The sequence below is a fragment of the Enhydra lutris genome, unplaced genomic scaffold (assembly GCF_002288905.1).
Source record: "Enhydra lutris kenyoni isolate GAN:26980312 unplaced genomic scaffold, ASM228890v2 scaffoldscaffold15, whole genome shotgun sequence".
NCBI classification, from domain to species: Eukaryota; Metazoa; Chordata; class Mammalia; order Carnivora; family Mustelidae; genus Enhydra; species Enhydra lutris.
This window is the reverse complement of record NW_019154099.1, coordinates 87,946-98,647: the sequence shown is the minus strand read 5'-3', so window position 1 is coordinate 98,647 and position 10,702 is coordinate 87,946. Positions and strand designations below refer to the sequence as shown.

Below are 10,702 nucleotides of genomic sequence, written 5' to 3'. Positions count from 1 at the left end.
ATGAACAGGGACAGCGAAAGAAGCCCAGCCCATGCGATTGGCAGCCATGGACGGGTTTGTGGGGACAGCACACAGATAAATTATGGAAGATCCATAGATTAAAATAGAGTCTAGAGTAAATACATGAGGTCCGTGTTGACGTTGAAAATGTTTAAACGAAAATGATCTTAATGGGGAAGAAAGGGGCACAAATGGTACTTTCATACTGATGGCCGTTGCATAAAAAACTGTTCAGGCCATAAATCCTTATTTGAAAAGAAAACCTTTTATGAACGTGGCAACACGCTGGGCCCTGACAAGGAAACGGCACAAATATACAAGAATAATGAACAATTAGAAAGTCCGGGCTGTGGCCTGGCCTTCGTCAAAGTCTCTGGTAAGCTCCGGGTCTGCGCCCCCAGAAGAGCTGGACAAAGGGTGGGGGGGACGTTCCCGCCGGGCCACAAGCCGACCGCCCGCCAGGGGGCGCTCCACGCACGACCCCACGGTCCCAGGCACCCTCCCATCCCGGCCTCCGCCCCGCCCACCGCCAGGGGGCGCCGCAGGCTGCCCAGCGCTCGGCTCGCCGCCCCCGAGCGCCGGCGCGGGCAAGCGGCGGAGGCCGGCCTGGCGGCGGCCATGGACCGCTTCTTGTGGACCAGCGGCCTCTTGGAGATCAACGAGACCCTGGTGATCCAGCAGCGCGGAGTGCGCATTTACGACGGCGAGGAGAAGGTGAGGGCTGCCTCCGGGACGGAGCGCGGTCTGGCGGGCCTGCGGGGCCTCCTCGCCCGGGCCCCGGGTCCCCACCCCGCGGCGCGCAGGGAGCGGCGGGGACAGTCGACGAGTGGCCGGGTGCCGGCGCCTCCGGCCCGGGCTCGGGCTTGGTGACGGTGGGCCGGGCCGCGCCGCGCCGGGCCGGTCTGCCCGGCCCCCTGACCCGGGTGTCTCCGTGACCGGGTGCGGCCGTTGCGCGTGGGGTCTGCCCCACAGAGCGGGCGGTAGTGCCCTGCAGGGGTTTCCGAGAAGCGTGTCCGGGTCTCACCGGGACGCCTTTCTGAAGGCTCTTCCTCCCCCCACCCCCCCTTTTTTTCCGGGAATGACTTTAGAAGGAGTCTAGAGCGTTTGTTTGGGAAAGTGATGTGGTAGGCCGTGCCTTGTCATGCGGGCGGAAACCTCAGGAGATGGGCTTGCGAATGGGGAGAAGTGTTCCCAGCGTGAGCGTTCGGGGCAGACTTCCGTCCGGCTGTTAGCGCCGGGGAGCCGGGTCCAGCGCGGCTGGGGCTGCGCCCCCCTCTCTCCCCCGGAAGAACCGCGCTCCAGAGACGAGCCTTCTGGAGAGGGAGAGGAAGGCTGCTTTCCCCGGGAAGACGGTGGACTAACGCCCCAAAGACCATCCTCCCGGTCCAGGCGAAGCCGGAAGGGCTTAAAGGGGAAGGCAGGGTGGGGGAACGGGGAGGCGGGGTACTCTGTGCAGGGGAAGCAGGTGCCGAGGCGGTTAGTCCGAGGTGGAAATGACCCTGAACAGACTTGCTGGCATCAGCCGCAGCTGTTTTCCAGTGCGGTCAGCCTTTATTTTCAGGGCAAGTCTGGTCCACTCCTCAAGGCCAGTGGTCTGCAAGTCTCAAGGGAAGTAGGTTAGTCCCCTGCACACCAAGGGAGTTTGGCCAGCCCGCACGGAGCGCCTAAGCTTGAGGTTAGAGGGCTGTTGCGGAACTGCTAACCTCACCTGGATGAAATGTATAAGCTGGAATCAGAAAAATGTCAAAAACCCGTTTATTCAGCAACATTTTTAGTTTCCAGAAGTTTTCACTTGCTCTCTCTTCTTCTTTGTGGTTTCGTTCATGAAACTTCCTTCTCTACTTTTGCGTTTGTTCCTTGACTCACAGCTTTTCCTGGTCCGTGTCGGCAGAAGCTTGAGACTTCCGTCCTCCTAGGTCATGGAGGGCAGACCCAGATATCTAGGGGCGCAGTGGACATGGCATAGGACCCAGGTGTTCTGCTTCCCTGAGGGTATTTTCCGTGTACTTTGTTGCCTCCATTATCAAGTCCAGGTCTTTTTCTTAAAATAATTTGCTTGGATTTGCTTGATTTCCTGCCTTAGCACTTTTATTGACTTGATCTCAAATTGGGTTTACATCTTTTGGTTGGAGTGACTAAACTAAAACGTTTTTAACAACAAGGTTACAATCTCTGGAACTTTTTTATTTTTATTTATTCATTCTTAAATTTTACTTTATTTTTTCAGTGTTCCAAGATTTATTGTTTATGCACCACAACCAGTGCTCCATGCAATACATGCCCTCCTTAATACCCACCACCAGGCTCACCCATCCCCCCATCCTCTCCCCTCCAAAACCCTCAGTTTGTTTCTCAGAGTCCACAGTCTCTCATAGTTCGTCTCCCCCTCTGATTTCCCCCGGTTCGCTTTTCCTTTCCTTCTCCCAACGTCCTCCATGTTATTCCTTATGCTCCACAAGTAAGTGAAACCATATGATAATTGACTTTCTCTGCTTGACTTATTTCACTCAGCAAAACCTCCTCCAGTCTTTGGAGCTTTTTAAATGGGAAGCATAATCAAATTCCCCTCCCTCAGCCGGTTTGATGATGCCTCCCTGTCAGTACTGACAGTCATAGACTGGTATTCAGAGACTCTACTAAAGACCTAAAGACAGTCCATGCTGGAAGTCACACTTTTGCAAAACATCACACCCTGTTCTGTGTAACTCTGGTATGCAAATTAGGAACATCTTGGCTGGCACCTAATAAAACTATGATCTATTTACCTCTATTTAAGACAACAAAAAGTCAAAACCATGAGTACCTGTATATGGAAGAACAATTGCTAAACCAGTGTATTCTAATGTTTCCTTTTAAGTTTTTGCTTCTTTTAGCAGACAAGTAGATAACAGTTATCAGAGGATTAATAAAAAAATATTGGAAAAAATTTAGTAAGACCCTTTGATCTATTGAGGAATTCTTAACTGTTCTAAAAGCTGAAGATGGTAAGGGAGGGATGTAGGTGTCCTGAAACTGAAGCAGAGCTCTAAGACAAGCCTGCTCACCACTGCGGTCCCCGAGCTGCATGGAATGAGTCACTGGCTGAGCCATCCCCAGTGTGGCTGAGGGCTTATGCTGAATCCTGGAGAAAAGTCCCGTGTCCTGGCTTCCTCCATCTGCTGGAAGGCTTCCAGACCTCATGTGGTCTGAAGGCTCTAGGAAGCTCCCTATCGGCCTCCAGGGAACTTGAACTCTGGTCAAGTTCCCTTTCAGTATCTTGCACTGGCTCCCTTGGTCTAGGGCACTTGAGTCCAGTCAGTGTGGCCTTCATAGCTGTGCATCCTGACACATTCCTGAGGCAGGTGTGCACATCCCAAGGCAGGGGTGTACTTGGCCGTCTACTAGATCAGGCGGTCGCTCCCGAGGGCAGAAAGCGTGCCTTACTCATCCTTGCATCTTTTGGCTCATTGAGGGTATGAAGTACATGGGGGAAAAAAAAAGAGACCTGAGTAATTAGAGCACCTACTGTGTGCCAGGAGCTTTACATATAATCTCATTTAATCTTCTCCGTGGGCATAGGAGGTGATATTTTATGGATGAGACAGTAACTCTTAGAAAGGGGCCTGCCCACACACAGTTAGTTAGCAGGAGACACCAGAGTGAGATCTCTTGATCAGACTTCCAAAGCCTGCACTTGGTTTGCTTGGCTGCGATGCTTCATGAACACAGTAGCCACCAGCGTCAGACTCTGTGTAATGTTTAATATAGTCGATACTCCCAGAGATGAAGACACAGAGGCTCTTGGTTGATAGCTGAGGAAACTGTGACCTGTCTGAGGTCACACACTTAGTATTTGGTGGAGCCCCAGTAGACTGCTTTTCCCACCGCCCCAGCACCCAAGCACCTCTTGTGGATAAATGCATGCCTGCTTGTTTCTACAGGCATAGTTTTCACGGGCCCATTATGACGGGATAGTGTGTTGTTTTCTTAAGCAGCGTAGACAGGTCATTTGTTTAAATTCACACACGCCTCTATAGCCTCAGCTAATTTAAAAATACAATGAAAGCAGGTTAGTAGTGTATAAAGTGGCAAGTTGGCAACATACACTGGGAGACTTGGAAAATGTGTATTTTCTTTCAGCTAGGTATTTCACTTTTAGGAATTTACCCCTGGGAAATAATCAGAGATGCATAAAAATATAATGAATGAGGATGCTCGTCTAAACATTGTTATATATATTCTATATTATTACATATATAGAAAATTGGAAGCAACCCGAATGTTCCCCAGAGGGTTTTGTTAATTAAATATGATACACCCTAATCAACATGAGGAATTGTTAATGTTAGGCCACCAGTTGAAAAAAGTTATAAAACTAAATATAATGGCTTCATTTTATTTAAAGATTATTCACTCATGCACGCACACACATAAATAATATACATATGTATACATGTGTGTATTCTTTGGCTGGTGTGATTATGAGTGATTTCATTTTCTTTTTTAGACTTAAATCTTTTTTCCCCAGATCTTCAACATTATATTGCTTTTATAACAGAAAAATGTTAAATAATAAAACAGGGTAAGAGCTTATCCAGCTAATGCCCAAGTTAGATCAACCTTTAACTAGTTAAAATTATTCTAGCTCTGAGTGGCAGGAGCAAGCCAGCCTAAACTTGTCTATCAGGTTTAGCTCATAATCCCTTGGAATCCCTGAAGGGAAGTATTACACAATTCTTCACTTAGAACAGCAGCATTTTACGTTTGCACATTGTTAATGGACATAGCAATGGAACAGACTCTGCCTTCAGCTTTATAATCACATCCTTATGCTTGAACTTCAGTAAGAGAAAGTGCATTTTCTTAATCAGAACTGTTACGCTGTCATGTAGCATCGTGTACTCTCAAGTTGATAAAATACTTGTTTTTGGAAAAGGGAAATCTTACACATTGACAAAAAAGAAGTTTTTAAAATCTCTTAAACTCAGTTATTTGGTTTCGCATAAACATTTGGAGCCAGACTGAATTAAGTGCCAGAAGTACATGTATATAACTTCTGATTCGGTAGGAAATATGGAACTCATCAAGTCTTTTCTCTGAGGGTTTGAAGTGCCTTTGTGGAATGATATCTCACAGAGTGTATTTAAAATAGATGGCTCAGTAGGTCTCTTACCATCAAAGCTTATTAACCATATTGATAATGACTAACATATTAGCAATATAGTCACACCTTACTCTTAGAAAACAGTTTTTAAAAATTGATATTAAAAAGAGGATTGGTTATTATCCAAGAAGTTTTTTGACAGAAAAAGTGTTTCTGTATATGTTTGATTTAACAAAAAATAATTTATGTACATTTCAAACCTCACGAAGTTATGTATGTTTCTAAGAAATTTCTTATCTTTTTCATTAGACAAATAATAAAGTTGTTAAATATGGGTAGGCCAAAAGAAGAAACTTGAAATAATTAGTAATCCTGCTACCCATAAACAATTACTTTTGGGACATTATTCGTCTCTTTGTGGCTGTGTGTGTGTGTGTGGGATCATGCTATGTATACCACTTTGAAACCTAGGTTTTCTTTGTTAATATCATGAGTATCTTGTAATATATTAACTTTCAATTTGCATACATAAATTTATGATTATTTTTACTTAATGATATATACCTGTTCTAATCAGTTACTCATTGGCTTTTTTTTTTTTTTAAGATTTTATTTATTTATTTGACAGACAGAGATCACAAATAGGCAGAGAGGCAGGCAGAGAGAGAGGAGGAAGCAGGCTCCCTGCAAAGCAGAGAACCCGATGTGGGGCTCGATCCCAGGACCCTGGGATCATGACCTGAGCCGAAGGCAGAGGCCTTAACCCACTGAGCCACCCAGGTGCCCCTACTCATTGGCTTTTTAACCCGATTATTTTAAATTCAAAAGGATTATTTGTAATAAACTGGACCCCAATGAAAATGCTTTCCTTTGAGTTTTTTTTTTAATCAAACAATTTTTTTTTATTTGAGTATAGTTGACACACAATGTTACATTAGTTTGGGGTGTACAGCATACATAGTGATTTGACAAGATTATACATTGTGCTGTGTTCCCCACAAGTGTAGCCACCATCTGTCTGAATGCAGTATCATTCTTCCCCCTCTGAGTTGTCTTGTAAGGTGGCCTTGATATGGGAACAGCCTTACAACTTAAGAAATAACTAACTACTCCTCAAAAGGATGTAAGCAAGTCCTACCTTATGACAAATTCTACTTCCTAGTAATTAAAAAGAAGCTTCCAATATATTTCTTAATTTTAACAGAAATGAAAGAATTTGATATATTATGTCTTGGATTCAAACTCTAAAATTTGCTTATTTATATGATTTTCAATGCATAATAACAAAGGATGAGGATTAAAGGTTTGGTCCTAAAGACACAGCAGGCTTTTTTTGTGTGTGCAATTGTATTACAGTTTTAAGAACTTTTTTGCATTTATATTTTGAATAGGTGACACAATGCCATGAGGGAGAGGGTGGTGGGGTTATGGACATTGGGGAAGGTATGTGCTATGGTGAGTGCTGGTGATTCACAGACCTGTACCCCTGGGGCTAATAATACATTATATGTTAATAAAAAATAAAAAAAATTTAAAAAAATTTCAATTGATAGTGAAGTGGTTAGTTTTAAAAGGGGGCCTTTGCTTTTCTTCTTCCCATTTCCTCACACTCTTTCTGAGATAATCTTTGTTAACAGATCAGTGAGTATTCCTTTTATATCTTTTCCTACTACTTGTGTGTGTGTGTGTATGTGTGTGTGTGTGTGTGTACACACACAGACATATGCATATATCTCACAATGTAGTTTGGGGAATTTGGAGATTATCTCTGTCTTCTATCTGATTACATTATATGTGATGTGCTGCAAGTTGCTTTCTCTCCCCACTAACTCTGTCACAGAATTCTATGATAGTCCATGCAGCTCTACCTCACTCGTTTTAACCTCTCATGGATTCTAGAGTATGAATGTATCATACTTAACTACTACCCTGTTCTTACACATCTAGGTTGTTTGTGATTTTTTCCTAATTTTATTAAGGCTGTAGATATATATATATATATATATATATATATATATATATATATAGCTTACAAAATGTGTAACATTGCTTCTCTTTAATTTGTGGTAAGCCTAATTCTCTAGTGTTTATATGATTAACTTAACTATTGTGCAACTTGTGAGGAGGAAAATCTGGACCACATTGAGTGATACATCATTAATGTTTTGTGATGATCTTGTCTTTCTAGATAAAATTTGATGCTGGGACCCTCCTTCTTAGTACACACCGACTAATTTGGAGAGATCAGAAAAATCATGTAAGATAAAGAGTTTTTAAAAAATCTGTTCTAGGTTTTAAATCATTGAAGTCTTTATTTCTTTTTGTCAAAACTAAAAAATGCAGTAAATTTCCATTTTCAGAATGTTAAAAGAGTGTGTCTCATGTGATCTTTCTGAATGGAGTGCAGAGAAAGGAGTTAGGGGTTGTCCCTCATTCAGCTCCAGAAAAGTCTGTAATTGCTGAGTAGAGAGAGAATCATGGTCACTCCTGTTTTAAAACACCAGTCAGAACCTACCCCATACCTGAATGTTCGGTGTGTAATGAGAATATTTCTCCCAGTCATTGTCAGGGGTCCTCAGATCAACCTGTTCCTGAGACTCTGGGAGGAAAGGTCTGCCGGGAAGTACATGCTTTTACCTAGATATTGAGAAGAATGGCCTGTAAGTCACTCAGCACGAGGAGAAACCTCCCTGTTGTTTCATTTCTAGGAAGAGAGAACAAGTTATGTGTATAAAGCTATTTTAACTCCAAAGAGCTTTAACTTGAAAGTGTATGTGTGTATTGTTGCCAGTAAAAGAAGTAATCTATCGTATTTTCATAATTGCTGCCCCTTCCACCGTGAAATTTGAATTTTACAGTCAAACTGTATACTGAGGCTCTTTAAAAGGCCACTAACTATTGCAAAATCTGGCTCTTTTTGTCCCCCAAGAATCAGTATTTCCTCTCTTAGTGGTGACATTGCTGTTGTTGGTAACGCATACCTTCCAACTGTTAATGGCATCTAATTCTTTTAAAAGAAGTATGTGTTTAGGGAAGAGTCTTTTTGGAAGATAGGTGTTCTTAAAACATATGTTTATAAACTAATCTTAGTATCATTTTTTGATTTTCATATCAAGAAGCTAATTCAGAAACCCTTAGACCTATTGAATGCCAGTCATTTATAATAACTTAAAATTAAATGTACTAATAAAGGGAACCTACATCAGCATTTTCTGTTAAAAATGGTGAGTGAAGTGTAGAAAAAAAGAAAAAAAGATCACCTGTATAGCACTCCTTAAAGTTGTTTTGATTTACCTGTTCTGTTTTTCTTTTTTTTGTTTTCCATAGAAGGATAGCTTACATGTAAAAAGTTTTCATATAAATACTACTTTTAAAAAGATGTACCTATGTTAAAAACGAAGATGGTTGCAGCAGCTTTTTTTTTTTTTTTAAAGATTATTTACTTATTTATTTGTCAGACAGAGATTACAAGTAGGCAGAGAGGCAAGCAGAGAGAGAAGGGGGGAACAGGCTCCCTGCTGAGCAGAGAGCCCGATGTGGGGCCCAGGACCCTGAGATCATGACCTGAGCCAAAGGCAGAAGCTTAACCCACTAAGCCACCCATGCGCCCCCAGCTTTTAAAACTCTTACATTCTTCCATGTGGCAAAATGCCACCACATTACTGTTTTCATTCCATTTTCCTTCAGTTTATTTAAGGAATAAAATCATTTTATTATTTTTTAAATTGTTTTTATTATTAAGTACAGGTGCATGACACTCTATTAAATACTATAAAACAAGGTTTTCTGACAAGGAGACTTATGAATCACATTTTGTATGGTTTCCTTCTAGGAGTGCTGCATGGCCATTCCTCTTTCCCAAATCGTGTTCATTGAAGAACAGGCAGCTGGAATTGGGAAAAGGTGAGGTGTCTCTGATGCAGTCTTTTTTCACAAAAATGTCCCAGTCAAGCTATTATCAACTTGGTAGATTTATTGTTGTGCCATGACTGCATATGTGGGAATGAATCTAATGATTGTTTTGGGGGGCTTTATAAAGAATAGTCGTTGGTCAGAAGCTCCCCTAGGAAGATACTTACTACATTAAACTCATGGATAAATGGACAAATTAAGTACTACGATTTGCTGTAATATCCTTGGGTCAAAATAAGTAAGTGTCGGCCAGCTGTCATTGCATGTCTTTCCACAAGCATTCGCTTTGACATGTCTGTGAATCTAGTACTTAAAATCAGAAGTGACTCAACCGAGAAAAATGACTGAGTTTACTCCTATTTCTAGTTGATCATTAAGTTTCTTCACTTTGACATCTTTGGATATCAGTGTTAAATAGAGTTTCATAATATTTATTGTCCAAACTGGGACATTTATAAAAGTAATAGGTGGTGCTGTTTATTATATTTAATCATTTTTTTAAAAGATTTACTTATTTGAGAGCAAGAGAGCAAGTCAGGATGGTGAGGGGAGAGGCAGAGGGAGAGAATCTTTCAAGCAGACTCCCCACGGAGCACGGAGCCCAAAGAGGAGTTTGGATGAGGAGCTTGATCCCACGATCCATGAGATCATGACCTGAGCTAAAACCAACAGTCTGATGCTTAACTGACTGAGTCATCCAGGTGCCCTGGGGGTGCTGTTTATAATTGGATCAAGGAAGCATAAAATGGGACAGTTTTAGGCAAACCAGGACATGTCATCACCCTGGTTTAAAGCCGCACGTTAAAATGTTTCTTTTTAATCAAGTACAGAAAAATCTGGCTTTTATTTTAAGTGCATGTAATTGAGGGCAACTTATGAACAAGTATTGCTGATAAGAATTTTGTTTTCCTTGTGGGCCCATTTTGAGCTTTAGTATAGTTATTTCAGTAGAGGTGAAACAAATACAGAACTTCACTGAAAATGCAATGCATGCGTTAGTTATAGTGTATAGCTAGCGTGCAAGATTGTTTATTTGACATAAAAGAAACTGAAAGATTAATAAAAGTACAGACTTTAGGTGATTTCTATAATTTTTATTTTTCTTTTTCACTTTTTTCCATCTGAGTTTTGTTTTTTTTTTTTAAGATTTTACTTATTTATTTGACAGAGAGAGATCACAAGTAGGCAGAGAGGCAGGCAGAGAGAGAGGGGAAAGCAGGCTCCCTGCTGAGCAGAGAGCCTAATGTGGGGCTCCATCCCAGGACCCTGAGAACATGACCTGAGCTGAAGGCAGAGGCTTAACCCACTGAGTCACCCAGGCACCCCTCTTCTTTTTTTAATGAAGGTACAATTGCATACAACATTGTATGAGTTTCGAGTGCACAACATAATGATGCGATATTTGTGTATATTGCTTTTCTTAAGTTCTACAAAGTAAAACTTGAAGGTGTTGAAAATCATTTGAATTTTCCTCTGCTGTGTTCCAAGAAAATTTAAACTGTATAACAAAAATTGTTTAAAATATTTATCTTCCTGGGTGCCTGGGTGGCTCAGTTGTTAAGTGTCTGCCTTCTTCTCAGGTCATGATCTCAGGGTCCTGGGATCCAGCTCCACATTGGGCTCCCTGTTCAGCAGGAAGCCTTCTTCTCCCTTTCCCACTTCCCCTGCTTGTCTTCCCTCTCTCGCCATGTCTCTCTGTCAAATAAA

The 10,702-nt window shown here is 41.9% G+C and overlaps 1 protein-coding gene across 2 annotated transcripts in view; it reads left to right on the top strand.

Annotated features, from left to right (window-relative positions):
* The first annotated feature begins 585 nt into the window (after positions 1-585).
* Positions 586-10,702, top strand: part of LOC111147061 (vacuolar protein sorting 36 homolog) — a 28,960-nt gene continuing 18,843 nt past the window's right edge. Inside the window, exons 1-3 of one of the 2 annotated variants that reach the window (XM_022502933.1) lie at positions 586-687; positions 7,272-7,340; positions 8,916-8,986. In XM_022502933.1, coding sequence (XP_022358641.1) covers positions 619-687; positions 7,272-7,340; positions 8,916-8,986 — 209 coding nt within the window. In that variant the 5' untranslated portion in view covers positions 586-618. Of the gene's footprint in view, positions 715-7,271; positions 7,341-8,915; positions 8,987-10,702 lie in introns of both variants that reach the window. The other variant, XM_022502932.1, reaches the window with a different exon arrangement.